Consider the following 26,432-nt stretch of genomic DNA (forward strand, 5'->3'; position numbering starts at 1 on the left):
TGTCCCCTGGCAACAACATCAATCAGCATGCAAGTAGTTAAACAAAAAATGGTCGCTGAGAGTGTTAAGTGATGTGCCTTCCTGGCCAGCTGTCACTATAAACTATATTATCTTATCCACAATACTGCCAAGCTGCCGAGTCACTGACATCCCAGGGATTGCCCAGTCCTAAAGGCATAAACCAATAAATTAACAGGTACCATAACCACTACTACACTCTGTAATTCGGGGTATTCCTAAAAATGCACAAAACTGTTTAGGATTTTTCTTTAAATAGAAACAATGACATGCTAAAATGTATTTGATAAGATTTTATTTATAAGAAAATCAAAAGTTACTTTCCCTTGCAGTCTAGGCTATCTGGGGTAAAAAAAAGTTATATTCTGATCTTTCATTGGTGCACTCCCACCTCCTGGAGCCAGTAATTGTTATGCAGGCAGAAAAACCACCCTGTCCTGTGCTGTCAGTGACCCTACAATATGCAGTGACAGCCGGGGCACAGTACATTCCTATTAAATTTGGGTAGCTTGATTTGAGTCTACCGCTGTCTATTTCCTGTACCAATGTGTATCATGTGACCTTCACAATCACGTGACCACAGGGACTTCACATGGCTAGGAAGTTGTATCTACCAGAGCCTGAGTGCCTGCAGCTAAAGGACGATAAGGTAATCTCAGGCTCAGGGTATACAATAATTGCTTTTGTCAGTATCTTCTGCAGCAAGACAATATGAAGACACAAGGCATTACTTTTTCTGTAGTATGGGTTTATATAGTTAATAAGAATAAAGAGACACAGTAATCACCAGGACCACTACAGCTTAATGGAGTTGTTCTGGTGTCTTTAGCATGTCCTTGCAGTGTTAATACTGTAAGCTCTGAAAAGGCAGTGCTTACTTTGCTGACTAGTAACACCTCTAGTGGCACTCACACAGACAGCTTCACCACCTCACCACGCTCTGCATGGACGTTCCCTTTAGAGGTGCATTGATTCAATGCATCTCTATGAAGAGATGCTGAATGGTGCATCACAGCATTAATCTGTGCGTGCACAAAAGCCTTCCAATGCTTTCCTATTGGACTGGCTGAGATCATCAAGATTCATGATCTCAGCCATGGAGGCAAGGGAAGCCACGGCAAGAACTGCACAGCTTGGGAACAATAGGTGAGTAAAATCACCTTTTTATTCAAATCCGAGGGGGGCTGGACCGCTAAACAGCCACTTCAGGACTATAGTGTCAGGAATATATGCTTGTATTTCTGACACTATAGGTTTCTTTTAACTATAACGTGTTTTAGGTCTAGCTAAAAAGAATTAAAGGAACATTCCAAGCACCATAACCACTACAGCCCACTGTAGTGAAGTGTATACCTGAGATCCTGAAACAAAACATACACCAAGCTATACAGTAAAGTGTCATGGCAGAGGATACTTTATATTAAATTATAGATTAATGTTATCTTATATATATTGTGCCAACAGAAATTCTAGCAAATCAGGTAACGTTTGGCCTGGGGCAAGTACAACTAAATGGCTTTTTATTTTTTGTTAACTAAGCTCTCAGATCTCAGTGCAGATGTTACTTTTTGCCCAGAACCTGCAATATGTGGGTGTGACAGATGGACGCTGCTGGAGGCCAATAAGTACAGTAAAAATGAAAATCCAGCGCAATCCCTTATCTACTAAACAGCTACTTTGGTGCTGACCAAATTTGCTAGTTTTATTAACTCCTTGTTTTCTCACATATATATTTAGGAGTCTAGCCAGCTCCTTGGTTTTGCACCCCTCCCTTTCACAGCTGCCTCATCTCAGTAACCCTTTTTAGCCTTGTACCGCAGAGAACTCGAGATAAAAGCATTTCCCCAAGTAAGTACCGTAGTTTTCGCTCCATAAGACGCACTTTTTTCTCCTCAAAAGTGAGGGGAAATGTCTGTGCGTCTTATGGAGCGAATATGAAGCTTTACTTACCTGTCTTGCAGCGTTGGCCGGCAGCACAGGGCGCACCGCGGTAGTGGAACTTGAATTTCATGTTCCGGTTTCCGGCAGGACTGAAAGGAAGTGTGCACAAGCTGAGTGGGGGAGCAGGGGGGGGATGAAGTCTATGGGGAGGGGGGGATGAAGTCTATGGGGGGGGGGAGATGAAGTCTATGGGGGGGGGAGATGAGATGAAGTCTATGGGGAGGGGGTGGATGAAGACTATGGGGGAGGGGGTGGATGAAGACTATGGGGAGGGGGTGGATGAAGACTATGGGGAGGGGGTGGATGAAGTCTATGGGGGAGGGGCTGGATGAAGTCTATGGGGAGGGGTTGGATGAAGTCTATGGGGAGGGGTTGGATGAAGTCTATGGGGAGGGGGTGGATGAAGACTATGGGGAGGGGGTGGATGAAGACTATGGGGAGGGGGTGGATGAAGTCTATGGGGAGGGGGTGGATGAAGTCTATGGGGAGGGGGTGGATGAAGTCTATGGGGAGGGGGTGGATGAAGTCTATGGGGAGGGGGTGGGTGAAGACTATGGGGAGGGGGTGGGTGAAGACTATGGGGAGGGGGTGAGTGAAGACTATGGGAGAGAGGAGAAGACTATGGGAGGGGGGGACACTATGGGACAGGGGAGAAAAAAATATTCTGTACAAACTGTCCCATAGTAAGAAACACTAGTTTGTTCAGAATATTTTTTTTCTGGGTTTCTTCCTCTAAAAACTAGGTGCGTCTTATGGTGAGGTGCGTCTTATGGAGCGAAAAATACGGTAACTAATTTAGCAGATATTTGGCTGTTAGAGTAGGACCTGCCAAAGATGGGGTACATTGACGTTGTGGCAGGCTTATGCAATGTATGATCATATAATGTAACTAAACACCCATTATTTTTTTGCCTAAATTAGGTGTTTTTAATAAAACTAGCAAATCCAGTCAGCACCAAAGTAGCTGTTTAGTAGATAAGGGAGTGCGCTGGATTTTCATTTTTACTACACCTAATATCTCTGCCACATCCATCTGTATGACCTATGTGAGTTGAAGGACATTCACAGACATCTGTGCATGTCTAAGAGATGCAGACTCCATTGCCTACAATGACAACTGACGTGTTATGTATGTAATGAACATCAACTCACCCCGCAGTCACTTGCAAATGCCTTCAGGGCATGTTTTCAGGGACACATATCATATACACATATTGATGGGCAGCACATGAAAAGGGTTGCCCTGTAGTATGTCGAATTGAGAAAGTGTATAATATTATGCAATTAGGTAATAAAGAGCCCTGCACAATATGCAATATTCATACTGCAGGGTAACTCTTTTCATGCTTTTTCATAAATCTGACAAAATTATAAATGTCCCTGAAAACATGGTGGATATGAGCACCCTGCTCCATTGATATCATGCATACTCATCATAGTCTGATGGCCTGGTCAGAGTGGGTCAGTCCAGGCCTGGAGAACATTGAGTTTTTATCGACCAGTCCATGCGCAAACCCACACAGTGCTGATCTAGCAAAGGCCCTGCACAAATCCTACCTGATAGTATTGTACGCAGTACTGGAGACCGTATCTTCAGAAGGATATTGATACCTTAGAGAGAGTTCAGAGATGGGCTACTAAACTGGTTCATGGATTGCAGGATAAAACTTACCATGAAAGGTTAAAGGATCTTAACATGTATAGCTTGGAGGAAAGACGAGACAGGGGGGATATGATAGAAACATTTAAATACATAAAGGGAATCAACACAGTAAAGGAGGCGACTATATTTAAAAGAAGAAAAACTACCACAACAAGAGGACATAGTCTTAAATTAGAGGGACAAAGGTTTAAAAATAATATTAGGAAATATTACTTTACTGAGAAGGTAGTGGATGCATGGAATAGCCTTCCAGCTGAAGTGGTAGATGTTAACACAGTAAAGGAGTTTAAGCATGCGTGGGATAGGCATAAGGCTATCCTAACTATAAGATAAGGCCAGGGACTAATGAAAGTATTTAGAAAATTGGGCAGACTAGATGGGCCGAATGGCCGTCACATTCTATGTTTCTATGATACCTCACTCTAGCAGTACTGTGATCACAGACATCCTAACACACCTCCTTCTTTTTGAATCCCTGGAGGGATAATCAGAGGAATGCAAATATACAATGAGCAACAGCCCTTCCTAATAGCAAATGTATCGTTGTTAAGAAAAAAAGATTTCAAAAATATGGTCCCTCACCCAGCTATTGCTCAGTTTGAAAACCTAGTAGGCTTCACTTCACTGGAGAAAAATATATTTGTATTTTCACAGGATGACACCCCTTTTGATGTCATGGAGGTGTGTGCCATGCTGCAGGTCGGGCCTTTCATGGTGTGTGACTCGAACGATAACTCAGACGGTATTGCGTGGAGTCCACAAAAAGAACAAGAAGAAACTTATCAACCATAGCCCTGCTGCCTCCTGGGAAGAAAGGTACCAAGAAATAGTGAGAAACGTTCTAAAAGCCAATGTGTTTTATTCTTCGTTTTGGTTTAGGGATTCTGCAGTCGGCATCAAAGCAAACAGATGTGCACCCACCCACCTCAACCACCATATTTCCAGCTCTTATCTCTCTGACGTATAACATTACATCTTTTAGCAAATTAATACGGAATCTCTCTGTTTGCAGCAGTTTTGCTAAAAGCTCTTCATTGGATGTTTTTATTGCAGACTCTCTGACGTGTGTACACCATTGTGGAGAATGGAATACAAAGAACAACTCAAGGTAACAGAAATCTCCATTTTTGGTGGTGGGGGGAGATGGGGATGTTAATTGAGAGTGTTTCATCCAGTGCTCATTTAGCCAATGAATAATTGAACACCCTTTCCTTCTAGCACAAGTTGGAAGCTCTGCAGACGGTACTACGTGATCTGTGCCTGAGAGTGAAAGAGCGAGGAGGCCAGCTCCCAGATTATAATGGTCTATTTTGCCCACTGCAGGACGTTCTACCTTCAGTAAGTTATCTGTAGATTAAGATCACAGAGAAGTGGTATTGTACTGAAAAGGTAAAAAATAGAGTATAAAATGGGACTTCGGTTACTGGTACAGTAAATAAATGTTCTCAAGGGTCAAGTAGGGTCCAATCTCCTCCCAGAATAACAATACACCATTTTAACACACTGACTGTGTTATATATGTTGTGCAAAATTTACCAATGATCCCAAAAACTATATTTTGCATGCTAAATTTTATATCTTTTTTTTTTGTACATGAATTAATAAATAATTTGAAACCTTCTGCTTGTTAGAGGGACACTGTAAACACCATAACCACCACAGCATGCTGTCATGGTTATGGTGCCATTAGTTCCCTGGCACGATCCAACAGAAAACTGTTAAGTTGTTTAAGAGTAGTTTGACACTTATCTATTTCTGCCAGGCTGTTCATACATCTGCATTATCTTACCAATTCGTGGATTGTGAGCTGTCAGCTGACACTCTCAAGCCAATGAATAATGCCCAAACTTGGTGTAATTATCTATAATACCATATTAGCTCAGACTGGAAGCACACAAACTGGTTCTTAAGCTGTTTGACAGCTTCACACAAACATTACCGCATGCGCCAAAGGTTATAAAGGCAATAAAAACCTGGCATAGCCCTACCATACACAATGAAAGCTGTTAAATTATATTTCTATCACTATATTTTCTTGCACTCTGTCAAGAAATCAGGCACTGGTTACATTTCTAGTTCAGAAACAGTGCAGGAAATGTGAGAATGCAAGTGGTAGAAAGCAAGTTTAATCATCTTTAAAATGCTCTATACATCCAGTATGTTAAAAGAGATCAGGAAAAAGAAGTCTAAAACACATAAGGTATTTTTTGTGTGATTACTTTGCATTGAAATGATTCAAATAATGAATACATCACGAACACAGACATACGGTACCAAGGGTCTCAAAACCTGGACAGGTCTCCTGAATGTGAAGGACCTACTTCCCAGATTCCTCTACTTGTTCCAGGCCTTACCCATCCAAATCTCCACCTCCAACTTTAAAGGATCACTGTAGGGTCAGGAACACAAACCTGTATTCCTGACCATATAGTGTTAACACCACCATCTTGCCCCCCTGGGCCCCTCATGCCTCCATAAATATAGTAAAAATTTTACTGTATTCAAGCCAGAAGCTGTAACTCTGCATGCTGTTAGACTCAGAAAAACAAACAGTCTACTGACATCATCAGAAGTGGTAGCCTCTTCCAATCACAATGCTTCCCCATAGGATTGGCTGTGACGGACAAAGAGGCAGGCAGAGCCAGCATGATTCAAACACAGCCCTGGCTAATCAACATCTCCTCATAGAGATGAATTGAATCAATGAATCTCTATGAGGAAAGTTCAGTATCTGCATGCAGAGGGAGGAGATACTGAATGTTTGGATGCATTTTAGGCAGCCATGACCCAGTAAGGATCTCTAACAGCCATCTGAGGAGTGGCCAGTGAAGTTATCACTAGGCTGTAATGTAAACACAGCAAAAAGCCTGAAGGTAATGGTTCTACTCACCAGAACACATTCAATAAGCTGTAGTTGTTCTGGTGACTATAGTGTCCCTTTAAAAACTTGCAAACTCAAACTGATAGATTCATTTGGGCCAACAAAAAGGCTAGAATTAAGTGTGATTGTGTGAAGTGTGAGTGATACTTTTTATACCAAATAGAGTAGGGGGATTGGGCCCTCCCCACTTCATACACTATTACCACGCAGCACAACTTGCACAGGTACAACACCTTCACGCCCCATATGGCTTTAAGCGCCGGGTAGACCTGGAACACACGATTTTTGGCAGAGACTTCCCTTCACTCTCAGTTTGGTTACTCAAACAAGCCAGACCACAACTACCCGCTACCACCCCAGCACTATTAAACTCAATGAAAATTTGGGATAATATCACAACTGAATGCTCTCTGACATCCAACCCCTCCCCACTTACGTTGGTCCTATGCAATGCACAATTCATCCCATTCGTGACCCCCCAACATTTCTCCAGATCTGACGACAATGACCTCCTCCGCTTTCACCAATTCTTCCAAAACCAAAAACTTCTCTCATTCCCAGACTGCCCCCAACGCATTCCGTTAACCACCTTCGATCGCTTTTAATAAATCCAAATACGCAGTTTTCTGGACACACTCATCAACAAAAAGGCAGGCACCACAAACCTCACCCCCTTCTAACGGGCATGCATGAATTGCCTGATTCAAAAGAGCCAAATTTCCACATTATAATTACATCCCTCTATGAGGCATCCCTAACATACATGTCGGTTTGGGAGAGGGATCTTGGACTCCCAGAACACCCCTCAGATTGGGGAGCCTTCTGGGAAGTCACAGCCACAGTCTCTATATGTGTAAACCACAAAGAACAGGCGTACTAAATGCTAATGCTCTGGTAATTCACCCCTTTTCGACTAAGACAAATGTGCATCTCAGAAACTGACCTGCGCTGGAAACACTGCGGGGGAAAGGGCACCTATCTCCACTTTTTTTTGGAAATTCGCACAAATAGCCCACCTGTGGCTCCAAGTATCACAATTAACATTCAAGATATTACACACTAACGTACCAATATACCCATTGCTAGAAAGATGGAGAAACTCTCGTCCCTGGTACACAAAACCATAACAAACTTTAAAAATTCTGGGACCTGTGGCTCTTTGAGTTCACTCTACCCACACAGGGACAGCAGGCGTGGCGATGGAATAAACTCAGGATACCCAACCACTCTTCACCCACCCCGCTGCAATTAACCCCCCTACTCCACCTTTTATGGGGTTTTTTTTTTCTCTTCCTCCCTCTCTCATTTCTCCTCCTTGCTTACTCTCTTCTCATTCTCCTCCCTCACTCTCTCTGCACGCACTCACCCCCATCTCTGGACACCTTGTACACACTACTGAAACACAACCCTTCACAAACACATGCCTTAGCAAATGAACAGACATCATGCATACACAGCACTCGGAGGAGAGCCAGTACCTTTAACACCAACACGCAAACAGACTGTCAGGATTACAAGTTGATCCAGCACAAAGTACTGTGTCACACCTAGGACTAAGGATAACGTAAAACCGGACCTTAGAATGGCCGTACTTAACGTCTCTAAGAATAGTCAAAATACTTGCCGAGGTCTGGGACACAGAATCAGACACAAAGATGAGAGAAAGCCAAAAGTCAAGGATACCAGATATCAGGGAAGTCAAAAAAAGCCAAAGTTAAATACCAGAAAATCAAGATTCTCGGATAAAAATAGGCAAGAAACCACGACAGGGCACTGACGCAAGAGGAGAACTGGGCCTTAAACAGTAAATGCCATTAACCACATTTTTATAAGCGGATGAATACGTGACACAGATATAGACAGACTACTCTGAAACAAGGGTATTATACACACGACTTAAAGTGCTTCACAGACCAAGTTAAAAACTGAAAAATACACCACACCCATTCAGATGCCAAGTATGTTTCAACTGTCTTACATAGTTGGCCTATCTGGCCACCACTCATCTACTCTTTAACCCTCCTAATGACGTTGAAAACTTGCATATACAGTGAATATTGATACTATACGCTATACAGCTACATACCTCTGTATAAAATGCTATCTTAAACTATCAAAATGTATTCACGTCATGTACTATTTCTTACTATTTTCAGTGTATTGTTACACAACAATGTTATAATGTCTTTTTCACCCTATAATGTACAACTGAAAAACTTTACAAATAAAGAATTATAAAAAAATATATATATATATTGGGGGGGGCGGGGCCTGACAGCAAAGATGGGCAGACGCACTTTTTGGGAGCTCCTGCAATAACGGACCCAAAAGCGAAAATACCATCTGACAGGACAGCATAAGCGGCAAACGGTGATTGGGAGCAGACGCAGAACAGCACCCAGCACACGATGATACAAACCTGGCACCGATACGCCGTGGAAAAGCAGGCCATGCGGCCTAACCTAGTGCAGAGCATAAGGCCCAAGGAAGACAGCCGACCTCCATGCACGGTGCGAGCTCCTACGCAACAGCCCAAAGCAGCCCTGCTGCCCCCCCCTTTGGACCGGTGGGGGACATCCCGGTCCTCGCAAGGGACGATTACCCCCACAAGCACACCTGAACAAGCAGCGAACTCGCCAAGCAAACGAAACCCGCAGGGCCCGGCCAAGATGGTGGCGCGGCCCCAAGCCAAGCACCCGAGCATTGCACCACCCAAGCACACGAAGGACTTTGTGGACTTGCTGCAATTTCACTTCTGGGCAATGCTTAAAGCTTGTAGACAACCCTACCAGAGGGCTATGATAGCGGTGGTGGCGTGGATTCGCCCGACCGTCCAGCGTACCTTACAATGTACTTCCCCTCACAACTACAGAGCAGTCTCCACACGAAACTGGAGCCCAGGCTCAAACAGGCGGGAAAAGGCGCTGGGCCTTCTGGACACCAATTCTCACGACCCCGCACCGCAGAAGAAGATCTGACTTACTTCTCACTCAGCAGCCACAGAAAACAACGGGCAGCAAAGCATAAGCCTGCACACAGCGGCCCACAAAGCCTGGCGTGCCGATGACCGAAAAGCAACAAAGCTAGATCCCGGGAGACGCAACAGGCAGAAAACCCACTCACGACATACCGGGGGAGACCCAGAAGGGACTCTTACCCAACGGCACAAGCAAGGCTGCCAAAACGGGCATCGGGTGAAACAACGGAATCTCAAGCACCACACGGCCTACGGCCGACAACCCTGCCCATGAAGCAGAGACTGATATTTTCAGAAGACGGAGGCAAGGCATTAATATCGTGCTTAGTGTCAGGCATGTAACCTATCTATACCTAACTTACTCTCAGATAATAAGCTAAAATTATTATTGTTTATTTCTCTGCACTTACCTTTAACATCAGAACCGGCCTATTCCCTGAGTAATTATTAGTGCATGCCAACATACTGTTGCCCCTGTGGTTCTGAAGTGACAGAATGCCTTGGAAATTTATACTTTTCTCTTATCTGCAGCCTACACTAACTACAGGACTAAATGTGATGCGAATTACTGTTGTCTATATTTTTACTTTCTCTGAATCCTGCTGCTGAGACCAGTATAGCGAGGGAACAGAATTGTTAATAGTCCTTTGCATTGCTCTTGCAGATACACTAGCTTATACATTGCATTTGTGTTAAACAGGAGTTTCTCATTCTGATAACTTAATATATGTGTTCGTGTTATGGTTGCCTAAATGTTTATCACATTGTTAGCTAGACAGGGCAAACCGCCTTAACACTGTACCAGCGTACGGGAAGTTCTAAAGTTAAGCCTGAACTAGCAATATAAACTAGTACTCATACGCTTATTTCTTGAATCGTTACTCGTTAATATATTAAAAAAAATTGTATGCAAACCTCACATGCCACAACACTGTTATGTTATAACTATGAAAATAGAGCCTGCTGACGCCATTGTGGCCATACAGGCACTGTTGTACTCACCTGCATATCAAAAATAAAGAATAATAAAAAATAAAAAAAATATTAGTACATGGTCAAAACAATTAATTTACTCTTAAAACACAATAATTTACAGTATGCCAGTATTGTGCCACAGAAATTGAACTAGCAGCAAATGTATATCTGTAAATATTTTATTTATATACTTTCAACATGAACAAAGTTTATTTGTATGGAAGTGTATTTAGCTTTATTGAATCACAGGCTTACAACTCCCATCACAAAAAGTATAGACATAAAAACTCGTAACTGAGGGTTAACACACGTATAGAAGGAGAAACTAAGCTAACTTACATATATACATAGGTAGCTATAATATTGCAACAAAAAGACTAATCTTCAAAATAGCAGCAACAAAGTGTTACTTAGCCTAAATATATGCTGCTCATAGCACAGTTTCTAGAGGAAAGACAGAACAGGAAGAAAGTATATAGAATCCTTATCTCCATTGTAATTAGTCCCAATGATCTGGCTCAATTTCCATTAATAGAGTTATGGAGCTCAGTGCCTTGGGCTTAACTCTGCAAACCTGAGACAGCTCAGAAAGAATTTCCAAGGCAGAGCTAAATGGAGCTGTTTAGAGAATCAACCATTATCATCTCCCCTTATATTGGAACTGGGGTGTTGTATGATAAACGCATGAAAACGTTCTGCTGAAAGATTATAACATAAAGTAACAGCTTACGGTCTGATAAAATTCAAATTCAAAAAGCACAGTCACGTTTTTAGCTAAGATTTCCTATTCCCCTTATTCTGTTTATCACCACACAGCCTGTCATTAATGGATACCGCAATAAATCCACTTTCTCCGTGAACCTGGGGCCAAATGGAGATCCGAAAACTGTGGGGAATTATGTTGGAAACGAAAGGGGTAAGGTGATGTTGTGGAAATCTCATCCACTGGAACAAACTACACATTTTATCGTTATTCAATAAATTAACCCAGTAGCTAAAACCATAAATTAAAGGGACACTATAGTCAACTGAATAACTTTAGCTTAATGAAGCAGTTTTGGTGTATAGAACATGCCCCTGCAGCCTCACTGCTCAATCCTCTGCCATTTAGGAGTTAAATCCCTTGGTTTATGAACCCTAGTCACACCTCCCTGCATGTGACTTGCACAGCCTTCCATAAACACTTCCTGTAAAGAGAGCCCTATTTAGGCTTTCTTTATTGCAAGTTCTGTTTAATTAAGATTTTCTCATCCCCTGCTATGTTAATAGCTTGCTAGACCCTGCAAGAGCATCCTGTATGTGATTAAAGTTCAATGTAGAGATTGAGATACAATTATTTAAGGTAAATTACATCTGTTTGAAAGTGAAACCAGTTTTTTTTTTCATGCAGGCTCTGTCAATCATAGCCAGGGGAGGTGTGGCTAGGGCTGCATAAACAGAAACAAAGTGATTTAACTCCTAAATGACAGTGAATTGAGCAGTGAAATTGCAGGGGAATGATATATACACTAAAACTGCTTTATTTAGCTAGAGTAATTTAGGGGACTGTAGTGTTCCTTTATGGGTTATAGAAGGAAGAGTGGTGGCAAATGTTAAATGAAATAGCTGGGATTAAAGAAATTGCAGAGCAGATTCATAGTAAATGGTATGCATAACATTTATTGAAAAATTGCATGAATGTTAGAGAGTTCAATAATTCACATTTTCATTTTATTATTATTTTTATTCTGAAGTTGGCATCACTTTCTACAGTGGCCTTCTAGGGGTTCACATGAGCCAAAAGTAACTGGTGTCAAGTTAGAGATAAAAAAAAAAATCATATTGCTCTAGCACAGGGTTTCCCAATTATTTTTTTCCTGTGGAACCCTTTGACAAGGTATAGCAAAATTTTGGAACCCCAACAAAAAAAATGTGCGCTGTAGAGTAGCGCAAACCTTTCAGTGAGCAGAGTGTAATGTTCTCTTTTGCTGGCAAATTCTTTTTATATCTGGTTTAATTGTTGACTTCGATACTTTGTTTTTGTTGACGAGTAAAGCGAGAATCCAGTTTCCATAAGTATGTGCTGGCAAATGGCAACAGAACTTTGATTGCCCGCTTGGACAATTCTGGGTATTCTTTGCGTAAATCACCCCAAAAAAGCAATAAGAGAAACTTTACATTTTTTGGTTAGTTGACTGTCAGAAGTTATAACGATCAGATTCTCAAAATCTACATCAGAAAAATTGGCTGGCTTGTCTTTTATGAATAGATTTTGAACCCAGTCATTATTGTTTTCATTCAAGAATGGAAAATACTGATTAATAGATGTGATTAAATGGCAAAGATGATCTACAATTTCATTGCGAATTTCATCTTCAAGTTCAATTTCTGATTCTTCAAGAAAGTCCTTAAGTGTTGGCAAAGCGTTCAAATTATTTTGCTCAATAGATGAGGTCCAAAACTGCAGCTTACGAGACAGTGAAAATATTTTATCTTTTGCATTAAAAATATTAGTGTTTTTTCCTTGGAGTGATAAACATACGTCATTTAATTTTGTGAATATGTCTGCAAGATATGCTACTTTGGATAACCCCAGAGTGTCTGTTAATCGATCAGATAATCCAAATTTATGATCCTGGAAATATGCAAACAACTCTTGACGCAATTCAAACATTCTAACAAGGACTTTACCTCGTGATAGCCAACGGACTTCTGAATGCAATAGCAGAGCAGAGTGGTGACTACCCATATCTTCACATATAATTTTACATAGTCGTGACTATAATGGTCAACTTTTTATAAAATTAATCATGTGGACCGATTCGTCTAGCACAGTTTTAAGCGAGATTAAAATATTTTTAGATACCAGTGTATGTCTGTAAAGAGCACAGTGATAACTGGTGCTGTTTTTTGCTACATTTCTTATTTGTGTCACAGCGCCTGCCACTTTCCCAACCATTGCTTTGGCACCATCACTGCACACATCTACACATTTGTCTCAATTTATACTGTGTGTGTTCATGAACTTCTGGATACAGTTAAAGATGTTCTCACCAGTGGTATGAGTTTTCAAAGTTTCACACAGAAGCAAGTCTTCTTCAATCTGTTTGTCAAAATTATATCTAACAAAAACCAATAAAACTGAAAGTCCTGCAACATCTGTGGACTCGTCTAATTGCAGTGAGTACCAATCACATTGATGCAGTGGAGAAATTAGTTCAGTATTGATGCCATCAGCAAGATCATGAATATGGCGCAAAACTGTGTTGTTGGAAAATGGCACAGCTTCAATTATTTTTACTCAACTTCTCACTCAAAATACATGACACTCACACCCAACTTACCTATTAAAAACCTCCACTCACGAGCCACCTACACAGGCCATTACATAAGATGTCCGGAGTATATATTAACGTATGTCATGCTCTACAATGTAATGTTACCTCATTTTCATGCAATAGCTCTCTCATGCTTGTGAGCGGAACAGAAATAAAGAATAAAAAAAATAAAATCCATGACACTATTTCTTTTGCACATGCTTTTATTAGTGATTCCCCAATTGTGTGTGCTTCTCCTGCAAGTGCTATGCGGTAACTCACTCTGTAAGAAGCCTCTGTGGCTTTTCATTAGCATTTTGGAATTTTTTGCTCATAAATTGTTTGCTCTTCTGATACTCCTTTTGCTTTCACTTAAAAAAGTAAATGTCTTTATCTTTGTACTCTGCGTGGTTTTGCTCAAAATGACGACGTAATTTAGCAGGTGCTAACGAACTGTTTGGCAATATTTTATTGCAAAGTAAGCATTGTGCTTCAGCACAATCTTCATTTCTGGCACTTGTGAATCCAAATGACAAGTAGCGATCATCATATTTTCTTTTCTTTGAGAAGAAGATTGGGTAGCATTGTCTGCTTTTTTTTTTTGGACTTGTCACTTGTCTCTGCTATTTGAGGAACAGTAGATAAAACTATTTCGAGCATGTTTTCAGGATTTTTAGTTGGACTCAGTTTCTATAAGTGCCGAACAGGTAGAAGTAGTAATATTTTTTCTCTGAAGAGTTCCCTGCTTTAAACAGATTTCCAAATTCATGGTTGTTTATTGGTTAAAAAAAAAAAAAAACATTAAAAAAACACTTTTTGATAATTTCCATAACACTTTTTGATAACTTCGATAACTTTGATAATATCTGAACTTAAGCAGGATTTTTGAGTTAGACGTGGAGCAAAAAGATTTGAACACTTTGAAAAAATACAGATCTCACAACCTGACTGAAAAGGATGCCGATTTTGATAACACTTTTCGAAAGAACTGAACTAAAGCAGGGTTTTTAGGTTAGACTTGGAGGAAAAAGATTTGAACACTTTTAAAAAATACAGTTAACAGTTTTTTGCCCCATTCATTGCCCCTAACAGAGCCTTTAATGTCCCTAACAGAGAATTTCAATGCCCCTGACAGAGTCTTTCAGTGCCCCTAGCAGAGCCTTTCAACGCCCCTGGCAGAGGCTTTGAACGCCCCTGGCAGAGGCTTTGAACGCCCCTGGCAGAGGCTTTGAACGCCCCTGGCAGAGGCTTTGAACGCCCCTGGCAGAGGCTTTGAACGCCCCTGGCAGAGGCTTTGAACGCCCCTGGCAGAGGCTTTGAACGCCCCTGGCAGAGGCTTTGAACGCCCCTGGCAGAGGCTTTGAACGCCCCTGGCAGAGGCTTTGAACGCCCCTGGCAGAGGCTTTGAACGCCCCTGGCAGAGGCTTTGAACGCCCCTGGCAGAGGCTTTGAACGCCCCTGGCAGAGGCTTTGAACGCCCCTGGCAGAGGCTTTGAACGCCCCTGGCAGAGGCTTTGAACGCCCCTGGCAGAGGCTTTCAATATGCTTAACAGAGAATTTCTATCTATGACAATAACGGAGCTATAACTATCAGCTCCACTCTCGATCACTCCTCTACCACGAGTGATAGAAAATGGCTGACGGCTGACGGCTGGACGGGCTCTTTCACAGACGAGCTAAGTCTAAGTGGCTGACTGATGGCAGTGCAGGCGCTAGGGCAGGCTCTGACGGCAAGGCGGCTGACGGCAGGGCGGGCTTTAGATCGCTGCTGTCTTCGGATTTCCGGAAACAGCAGGTAGCGGTGGCCATCTTGAATGTGGCAAAATGCTGGGGACCCCCAATTTTGTTGAACACCAATTGGGAATCGCTGCTCTAGTAGGTACTCTCCTACTTATATTTTACATGTTATCATTCCATAACTACTTATACACTCTGTGCACTCTATGTAGACTTGTAGAATTTGATGGAACTGTATGAATGGATACAATTAATAATTGCTCCCAGATGACTCAGGCACAGCAGCTTTCCTCTATGTCCCACGTCTGACCCGAGTAACAGACTGTATACATGGTTGAGCAACCTATGTTGTCTTTGCCGCAGTGTGATCTCCTCACTGATATTGGATTTTCACTGATATTGGATTTTACTGCTGTGCACTCTGTAGTACAGGATTAGGCAACCTTCGGTACTCCAGATGTTGTGGACTACAATGTGCACAGTGCACTTTGACCAGTTGTAAACTTGGAACTACTTGAGGTCCAGATTCCTATTTCAAATTTAAGACCAACATTCTCTCTGTTAGCTTAACTTTCAATTTGCCCTCAAATTTTAAATTCATTTTGAATTCCCAATTTTCTCTCGTTAGTGAATAACCCTGAGCCTACATGCCTACACTGAGCAGGCCCACCCAGAAAACGGGCAGGTCCAGCTGAAAAAGCTCTCCCCCTGACAATCTGTCTGGCCAGCCCCCAGCGTTCAGGACCATGTAGAGAAGAGCTTCCTGCATAGTCCTAGTATCTGCTTCACAGCATCAGCGCATCTAATGACGCACTTGCGCTGTGCTGTCTGGGGACAGTTCCCTGGTGTCCTAAAATGCAGGACACCGTAGAACTAAAGCAGGACAGTGGGACAAGACCAAAAAATTGGAACAGACCCGACTGAAAGCGGGAAAGTTGAAAGGCATGCCAAAGGCCACACACATTTTATACAATTTTACTTATTGAGGCCATTCCCTTTAAATCACCAGAATACGGACACAGAGCCTCCAACAGCAGCAACATGACTTGTCACTATAAGCCCTGGCAGATGGACAGGCAAAGGGATTCCAAATGAAATGCTAAAGTGTCAATTTAAGTGCAGCAAATAAACACTTATTAATAACAAAGCAGAACAAAACCAAACATAGTTTGATCGCTAAATGAAACCTCAAACCAAGATTCACTGTAAAAATACTGACATTGAAATTGTCAGCTTTAAAATGGTTTGTAGCATTATAATGGCATTATGAAGCACTTAGGATTAGGGAGCGTTTGAGGCTTTCCCTTACTGTGAATAATGTGACCGCAATCAAAATAATCCTCAGCACTCAGCAATATTGTCTCCTGGTGTTTTTTTGTTGTTTTTTTTATTCTTTATTTTTACTGTGCAGGTGGGTACATAATAGGGTCAAACGCTACATCAGTGTACATAGAATTAGACAGATTAAACAGTGGCATGAGTAGGTGCACATTTTTTTTTTTTTAAAACAGGCTTAGTATAACTGATGAGTTTCAATTAAGTATTCTAGTATAAATGTGTAACAGTATTGTATTACAAGATAGCGGCTTATGTTAAACAGACTGGGTGTGTGGGGGTACCAGGGTTTTTTAGCTGGTTGACAAGTAACCACATATGCTTATTCGCCTTAAGAGTTTAGTTAGTTATAACAACCATGCAATGAGACAGCCAGGCTATACAATTTATGTTAACAGTTGGTACCTGTTAACTAATACCATGTTTTATATCATAGGCTAAAGCGTGAAGTAATTACTGAGAGAGCACACTTACAGGGTATGCTAGGGGCAGCGGGTTTCATGCTGTGCAGTTTCGGTGCTTAATTGCTTAGAGTAGACCGCTAGTTGAGAGGCTGGGTTGCTAGGGTTAATAGTGTGCTGGGTTTAGGAGGTTTGGATGCGAACTAATCAATTTATGAAAAACTTTGTGAAACAAAATGCGTTGAGACTAAAGTAAATATAACAAAGCGGTGCAGTCCTTGCGAGTTGTAGTTGTTGGGGTCGGTCGCTCTGTGCCGGGATCAGCCGATGCCCTGTTGGGGTGTTTTAGAGTCCAGTGGTTGCACCAGAGGCGAGTCCAACGGCATGTCTGGTGGAGCGGTGGAGTCCGTGCGTCGTATGTGTAGGAGGCTTGGAGGGTGCCGCCCGAGTCCCTTCAATGGTGCCGGTTTCCGTCACTGGGCTGGGGGTGGGGCCAGGAGGGTTCCCTTTGCTTGCCTGGATTGTGAGCTGGAGTGTGCAGGAGCAATGTCAGTCGTTTGGGTTTACGGGCCCGCCAGGAGCCCCGTCCGTTTTGGCGTCCTTTGCTGGCTCTGTCTGGGTGAGGGAGTTTGCATCTACTTTGAAAGTGTGTCGGCAGTACCTTGGGTGAGCGTGTGGCTTGACTATGAGCCTCCGCTTTTCTCCCAGAACGTAGCTATTATGGCATCCAGCTTGGCCATGAGGTCGGGTCTTTCTGCGGTTTGGGCGCACGTGGCGAGGACCATTTTGCATGGCCGCTCCTCGTCTCTCAACTTGCTTGCCTCTTTCTTTGGGTTCTGTACCCGTGTGTGTGTCCTCTTGTGGTTGGGCCAGGATAACCCCCACCGGCCCGGGGAGGAGGGGGGGACAGGGTGCTCGCGGGTCTGTTTCTCTAGTTCGTTGACTGGAAGAGCGGCCACCTGTCCCTGTCGCTTGTAGGCCCCAGCTAGCCATCTTGGGTTCCCGATCACCTAATCGCTCGTGAAAAGTGACAGGTGTGTCACCGGGACCTCCTTTATGCAGGTGATGTATTGATGTTTCGTTTTTGGCGAGTTGTCGTGATAGTCGGTGAGTCCAGCGGGAGCTCAGCTTTCGTGCGTCTGCTCCGCTTGCTGACTTGGCTCCCCCCCCCACGGTGGTTTATTGTGCCATCAAACATGACAAAGGCAACGTTTCGACACTTTGTCAAGACATAATTCAAAGTGTTATGTAGGCAATTACATAGAATGTACAACCAGTCATATACCTGTGTCCTCATCACATTTCAATTACAATTGGTAAATAACAATCACAGCAATTAGGAGAGTTAACCTTTCAGTATCAGGTAAGATTCACTAATGCATATACAATTCAATGTATTTATACATATGACAACCATATATGCAATTTTTTTTTCCATATTGTGTATTACAACACGTTACAATTAATTTGTTCAAATATGTCCAAAATTACTCAAACCAAGAGAGGATTTGAGTCTAAATACAAAAAAGAATGATTTCTGCTAAACAGGAACCTGTTCTTGTGACTCAAGCACCACAAATTGGGATAACTTGGAGTGCCTTATACCATCGTTTTTTTTGGACTGTAAATAATGTAAATTCCAGTCCACATGTTGTTCAAGGCATTGCCCACCAAGTCCATCTAACATGAAACAGCCTTTATCCCATCAAAGTAAACTCAGCACTCTGAAATGGCACGGTCTTTTTATGGCTTTGTGATTCTACGCTCTCTATAAAATCCAGCACTTTTTTAGCATCATTCAAACAACGAGAGGCTTCATGTATATATATTGTAGGATGGGAAGCTGACTTGTTGTTTTATTGTTCTTTACTTCATTGCTTTTTAATTTGGACTCTCCTTAATTTGTATCTCCAGACAGAAGCATTGTTTGTGTGCGGACAGACCATCTTCTCAACATTCCCGTGAAACACAAGCTTGTTGCAAAGGTACAATGTTCATATGATCTTGAATTCACATTACATTTACACAACATCTCTGAGAGATATGATAATAATCTGGACCTTCACTTCTCACCTCCCCTGAATGTATTCTATCCTACAGTGTTACGAAGATTACATTCGACAGTCCCCACTGCCTCCCTGTCTTCACTTTCGTGATGGAGGTCACTGGCATGAAATCATTGTCCGCACAAACAGCAATGGGGACATTATGGCTATATTCACCTTTTACACAAAGGATCTTCCACAGGTTAACTAACGTTCTTATTAAGATACATTTTATGCTGTCACAGTCAAAGATAACATGTAGTTCAAAGTCTTATAAAATGTATTGTTCAGAAGGAAATTGTGGAAATACTTTTTACCCATCTTTATTTTTTGTCTTTTCAACCTTGTCTCTCCTTTTTGTGCTTTTTTTAATTGTTTATTTTTGCTCAGGTCACATATTCAGAAATACAAAGCACCCAGGTATATTTTATGTGTACAATCAATGAAACCTGAACTAAAATGATAGATGCATAACTGCTAGCTTAGGTAAAATTACACTCCGGTTGAAGACAAAGAAGGTCTCAATACCCCAATAGCTATTTTTTTTTTTAACAGACAACAATGTGAGGACCCATGCGGTGACCTAAGTGTACCATGGGCTCTCCCAGGCAGAGTAATGAAATTTACAGGGAAACAGGTGCAACCAAGGAGTTAGTGGCAGATAATTTAGCGGACCAGGTACTGTGTAATATAGCTTATGGAGGCAGAGGAGGCAAAAGATGGAGAATGCATTTAAAAAAATAAAACAAAAGCAATACACGTAATAGGGTAAAAAAAAGGAAATTTGGACGGTTTCAGGAAGGAGGATCCGCCGTCCTAGCTAAGGCCTGTCCCACAACAAAGGGAAAGATTGTGCAACCGACCTAGGCCTTGCTGTCCTGCGATGGTAGAGACTCGGTTGGATCGGAAACTGAGAGAAGAAGTGTCCTGCCATCCCTCTCTGCCAACAAGTGATGTGGGCCCCATCTGTATGGAATCAAACCAATCAGAGTATCTCTGAAATTGTAGAAATAGATCCCTGGAGACCTCCGGGGAGCCTTAGCGGCCTTAGGCAGATAAAAACAGCAATCAATTGCAGCTTGTTTGGGAGACAGCAAGGTGGACAGTAGATGCCATACATAGCGGGGTAGCTTCTCAGGGGAAACTGTCTCATGCACTCATCTGTAGGGTTTTCTACATTTCTTCTGTAGGGTATTAGGCTTAGCATCTGTAGCAGATTGTACCACTTGCCTTCCCCCAAATCTTATTCCATAGCTGGTATGCAGCCTGTCAGCGTTGCCACCTCCTCCCGCACATCGGCCATGTCAGCCTGAAACATTGCTTTAATGTCCTGTAGCAGGACTTTTTTATCAGTCTTGGTTGACGGAGAATTAGCCTCCAGCTCCAAATTTATTGGCAGGAGCTCGCTAGTATTGCGGCATGTCTTGAGTGAGCACTGGCTTCCCCCACTATCTAGCCTTTTTTCCTGCTTACAACTCTTGTTTTGCTGCAACCTATCATTTTTTTTTTTTTTTTATAACTTCCCTCCTTTTCCCATTAGGATGAAGTTCTTTCTCATATTCTATCCCTTAAAGAGTATTTTACACATGGGCCTGGATCTGTCTGCAACCTCACTTCTTTATACTGTCAACAAAAGTAAGAGATTTTTGCTTTTAGTCGTCAAGCGTTTTCTGTTTTATAAAATATATATAAGGGAATTAACTCAATAAAGGAGGAAAGTATGTTAAAAAAAAAAGGAAAACTATCACAACAAGAGGACATAGTCTTAAATTAGAGGGGCAAAGGTTTAGAAATAATATCAGGAAGTATTACTTTACTGAGAGGGTAGTGGATGTATGGAATAGCCTTCCAGCTGAAGTGGTAGAGGTTAACACAGTGAGGTATTTTAAGCATGCATGGGATAAGCAGAAGACTATCCTAACTATATGAGACTAATAGAGGTATTTGAAAAAATGCGCAGACTAGATGGGCCGAATGGCTCTTATCTGCTGTCACATTCTGTGTTTCTCTGATTCTGTACCCATAAAGTGTATATAATAGGCCTTCTGCAGGCCAGAACTGGTAAAAAGTCGGTGTGCTTCATAATGATTTCAAAGTGACTTTCACCAACAATCCAGCTTTCCTCACCTATTCCATTTGGATATATTCAAGGTTATTTACTAAAGTGAGAATTCAGAGTGAATTCATTGTAAATATTAAGTTTGTAAATTTGTGTTGAATTCTCACTTAATTATTATATAATCCTAACTGTCTTCTTGTGAGTGTGCATTTTCTCTTTTTAATGTTGCAATATATTGTGTGTGTTTTCTGATGAATTCCTTTTTGTTATTTTTCTTCCTTGTTTCCTCTTCTTTTGTGTCATTCGTTATTTTCTTCCTCTAGAAATCCTGCAACAAATCAGATCTCACCACCACTTCTGCTGCATGGATCCCCACATCTTACCGAGAGAGTTTTGGGCCTTGATCTTCGTGTCTCCCCCACCACTTTCCTCCAGATAAACACACCAGGAGCAGAGCTTCTATACACTGCCTTGGGAAATCTGGTTAAAAATCGCTCAAAAAGTATACTGTTTGATGTTTGTTGTGGAACTGGTGAGCAATGCATGCTTTACTAAGATGTTGTGCTGAATTGCTTCAGATATGTAATGTGAACCTGTCCGCTGCATGTATATGACTGTTCAATAATTTAAAATGAATTGTCATCAACCACCCATGTGTTGAAACCTTTATTGAGGATCATGCATCTTTGAAAGCAGATATTTACACATTTATGTTGGAAGGGAAGATTTGCATGGGCCTGCACAAACACGGTGTTACAGGAAGGATTTTCTGTGCTGCACCTTATATCAGAGGTGTACTTCAGTTACTTGGTATCCAGAGTGAAACTATATGTAGACACCCTCCCCCAGAATTGTCTCTTATGGCGCCCTTGCATCGCTAACCCCGCTACTGTTATGTATCTTAACCCCTCTTCTGTTTTAGACACCATTTGGTGTCTCTTATGTCCCCCTCATGCCTCAAACACCTACCCCCTTTGTGGCTTTTTTATATTATATTATATTATATTGTACAGAAGACCAGTAATTATGCTGTATTGGAAAATATAACAGTGTTGCAAATCACTGGACTTTATGGACTAGAAATATTAAATTAGTAGGTGCAAATATACATACTGTACAGTAGGATGAGGTTCCTCCTCTTGCAATCTTACGGTCTAGCATTAATTCCTGATGGATGGATAATATTAATTCTAACACTTCTAACACTAATCATTTGAACCAATGCTTGTTTATTTTGCAAACAGGTGTGATTGGCTTGTCCCTGGCAGGGCAGTTTCAAGAGGTAGTTGGAATAGAACTGGTGGACGATGCTGTATGTGATGCTCAGTGGAACATGACTTTCAATGGTATGTAGAAGGATTGCGGAAAAACACAAAAAAAGGGTCAGTGCTGATATGAAAACAGGAATGGAATAATATAAAGTATAGGCAGCACACCTATAGAATGGGGGGTCCCCTCTAATCCCCTCAGGATAAGTATAGCAGAAAATAAAAAAGGTAAAGGGTGCGCCTTAAAGATAAGTGAAAGACCCACTATAAAGATCCTTGACCATCACACTTAATAAGCTTCCCCGAGCACCCTAAGCAGATCTCCGCAATTTGCCCACCTGTGACCATACACCCTAGTCGTTGACGCATAAGGACCTTTTCCTGCCAACGTGGATCATTTAAATTTTGGAGTATTGCAGAACTGCTTGGACTTTTGTATATTTATATAAGTATTACTTTCACTTATCTTTAAGGCGCACCCTTTACTTTTTTTTTTCTTTTCTTCTATGTAGAAGGATTGTAACAATCTGCTTCAAGTAACGTATGACGAGACGTTATTCTATTAAAGGGGCACTCCGGGCACAGAAATTACTTTAATGTATTGGAGAGGTTTGGGCATCATCTGTATGTTTTTGAATGCTCAGTTTTGTTTAATTTTTGCTAAACCAATGAAATCACAAAATTATGCCAGTATCTCAGTTGTTTCTTGACCTCCCTTAATTTCTACCCTCTTTTCCCACCGTAGTAATTTCCATGCTGCTTTAACTCTCATACACTGCTTAAAGGTATTCCCATAGCCTGCTATAGTGTGTATTATGAGAAAATAAGAACATGACATTCTTATTATTAGTTTTAAGAAAGGGATCATATGCATAAAAAATGTCAGTTTCAACTTACTTTGATATATTCCCCAATAAATTTAAAGCAAACTGCAGGCCAGTTTTCAGTTTATTGAATCATACACCTCGGAACAACTAATTGGGCACTGCTCAATACCAAACCCTTTATCCATTGTTCTCTACATTTCTGGATACATTTCTGGATATTCTGGACATTTCTGGATATAGTTTCTTTATTTTAAGGGGGATAAAGATTAGTCCCCCTCTTCATTTTTAGGGTAACAACAATAGCAGATTCTTTTCATTTCCTTAGATTTAAATGTTTTGTTATATAATGTCTTAATGCTTCTCCATATGAAACTTACTGTCTTATATTTTAATTGTAAACTGGAACAAATATTCCATCTCTGTAATATTATTATAGTTATAATAGTTTACCATTTATCTTCCTGTATTGATACAATGTTACGTAACAGTATATATTGCATGACTTAACTCGTATTTAATTTTTTTATATCCTGCCTTGCACTTATTTAAAAAGAAAATGAGATAACGTTTCTAATTTATAGCACCATAACAAATTTTAAGGTAGACATACCTTTTTTTTCATTATGTCCATATTTTTTTACTTGCCCCATCCCTACCTCGGCTCCCCATACCTCAGACATTCGAAGGGTATGAGTATATGGTGTATAGAGTAACTAGGAAGTATGCTTTCATTGTGAATCATTTATTTCATGAAATGCAAAAATTATGTTGAGAAACTGATACAGTTGTTAATTACGGATTTTCCAGGGGTAGAAAATTGCCAGTTCCTTGTGGGAAGGGCAGAAAAACTTTTGCTGAAGCTTCTGTCAGAAAGAAATAATACAGAGCATGTGGTGGCTGTGGTTAATCCTCCTCGCGCTGGACTTCGTAAGACCAAATTATAGAATATTAATAAGACTGATAAAACATTACTATCTAACTGTCCATTCCACTACCTTGTTATCATACCTGCTTCATTCTCACTTTACTCCACCTTTTCTTTCTAGCAAAATGTTTGCAGTCCAAGAGTACTTACACCAACCAATGTTTGCAATTAATGACTATGTCTCTCCACCACGCTCCATTTTTCTAGACCCCCATGTTGTTCGAGCACTCAGAAACTGTGAAAATGTCCGCACCTTGATATTTGTTACTTGCAAACCTGAGGGAGAGGCTGGAAGAAATTTAACAGAGTAAGACAATAACTGACCCCCCACCCCACTGAGTTTTTACCATATCCATTTATTTGCTTCATTACCTCTTTTTTATTTCTTCTGGTTACAGATTGTGTTGTGCAAAGTCTTCAGAGCAGAAGATTCTGGGAGAGTCATTTGTCCCACAAGAAGCTGTGGCAGTGGACCTGTTTCCTCACACTACACACTGTGAGCTTGCCCTGCTCCTTACCCGATGACATTGTGGTATACGATCAAAAATCAGTGATATACTATAAACTGGACATTCTGACAGCTATCAAAGCATTTACAACATGTGACTAGAGTTCCCCAACCAGTAAGGAAGTGTGCTTGCATTGTTCTGATTTCTTAGAGGTCTTGTTAAAGACGAGAGACAATGAATGATTACATTGTATAACTTTTTGTTATGTTTCTCCTAATAAAGTATTAAAATGTATTTTTCTACCATGTTGATGCCCCTTCCTCGTTCTCCATTATACACTGTCTGTGTTTATTACACCCACTCAATGTTTAGTTTTTTCCGTTTCTCTTCCAACATTAATGCATTGGATAGGTCTTGACCTCAGTAATATGCATGTCTTCCAACACTCCTGCTCTCAATGCGATAGTCCCAATTTCAGGTTCCTGTTCCACTGTCCTGCTTTAGTTAGAACTCTAGAACTAAAGCAGGATGGAGGAACAGGACCATGTAATCAGTCAAACCGAGAGCAGGAGTGTTGGCAGGCATGCATCCATGATCCCAGGCAGCACAATATGTGCGAATACATCATTAGATGCGATCGTGCTGTGCAATGGGCACTAAGATCATACAGTGAACATGCTCCTGAAGGCTGGCCAGGCTGTAAGTATGTAAGCATGCCTTTTTCTGGGTTGTCCTGCCCATTATGGGTGTCGTTTTTTACATGGGTAGAATATAAACCAAAATCCATGGGTTCAACGGATAGGATGCAAAGTGCGAGTTATTTAGGCTGTGAATAGAACAAAATAAAATGTTTCGGGGCAACGGCCTTTAGCCTGTATCATAAAAGCTGTTGAACCTGTGGATTTTGCTATATATTCTACATATTGTGAGGTTGCAGGCCTCTACTATGAAGTACCTGGAGGTGCATTGTTTCCTATAACTTTTTCCCCAAGAGTGCCACACTATTTTAACTGCAGTCCTGGTTCTAACCTCCCGGTTGTTGGGAGGCATGAATATGCTATACTTTTTGTCTGCTCAAATCTATATAGTTTTTGCACAAAATAAAAATACATGTTTTGCAGTATACTACACTAGAAGCCTTTCTTATCAGCACTGAGTGATCTGCTTTTAATTCACAACCTGGCTGCAGACAGAGATATTACAGACAAACTGATAGTGATATCCTTACTATATGTCTCCCAGGCTGTCTTCTTCTTCCAATGCAGGATGGTTTGTAGTTAGTGGCTGAGCTTTGTACACACAGTTGATAAGGAGTATTAATAAGACTAAAAACTATTGAATGCATTAAAGCTGTATTGGTACCTGGATTGTCCCATTAATTAAACATTGTAGGCACCATAACCACTTCAACAGATTAGAGTGGTTATCATGCCTGGAGTCCATGTGCGCTGGCTCCTACATCACTGCTAAACAGTTTTGTCACCGTTTAGTAGATATTCTCTGTGACAACGCTCCTTACCCTGGACATTTGTCACGAACTTCTGGTGGAGTGTGGAAGCTGGCCTCCTGCCCACCGACTATGAGCCATATACATTGTGTCAAACTCACTATTTTCATTTGCAAGACATTTCCTTC

General features: G+C 41.3%; 1 protein-coding gene across 1 annotated transcript; it reads left to right on the plus strand.

Annotated features, from left to right (window-relative positions):
- The first annotated feature begins 572 nt into the window (after positions 1 to 572).
- TRMT2B (tRNA methyltransferase 2 homolog B) lies at positions 573 to 25,077 on the plus strand. The gene is made up of 13 exons (XM_063432207.1): positions 573 to 667; positions 4,277 to 4,438; positions 4,676 to 4,730; positions 4,841 to 4,960; positions 11,272 to 11,371; positions 19,139 to 19,209; positions 19,325 to 19,471; positions 20,810 to 20,904; positions 21,652 to 21,860; positions 22,573 to 22,674; positions 24,231 to 24,350; positions 24,556 to 24,655; positions 24,747 to 25,077. The coding sequence occupies exons 2-13, from the start codon at positions 4,278 to 4,280 to the stop codon at positions 24,871 to 24,873; spliced, it is 1,407 nt and encodes a 468-aa protein (XP_063288277.1). The 5' UTR covers positions 573 to 667; position 4,277; the 3' UTR covers positions 24,874 to 25,077.
- Positions 25,078 to 26,432: the final 1,355 nt, after the last annotated feature.

The sequence above is a fragment of the Pelobates fuscus genome, chromosome 9, assembly GCF_036172605.1.
Source record: "Pelobates fuscus isolate aPelFus1 chromosome 9, aPelFus1.pri, whole genome shotgun sequence".
NCBI lineage: Eukaryota > Metazoa > Chordata > Amphibia > Anura > Pelobatidae > Pelobates > Pelobates fuscus.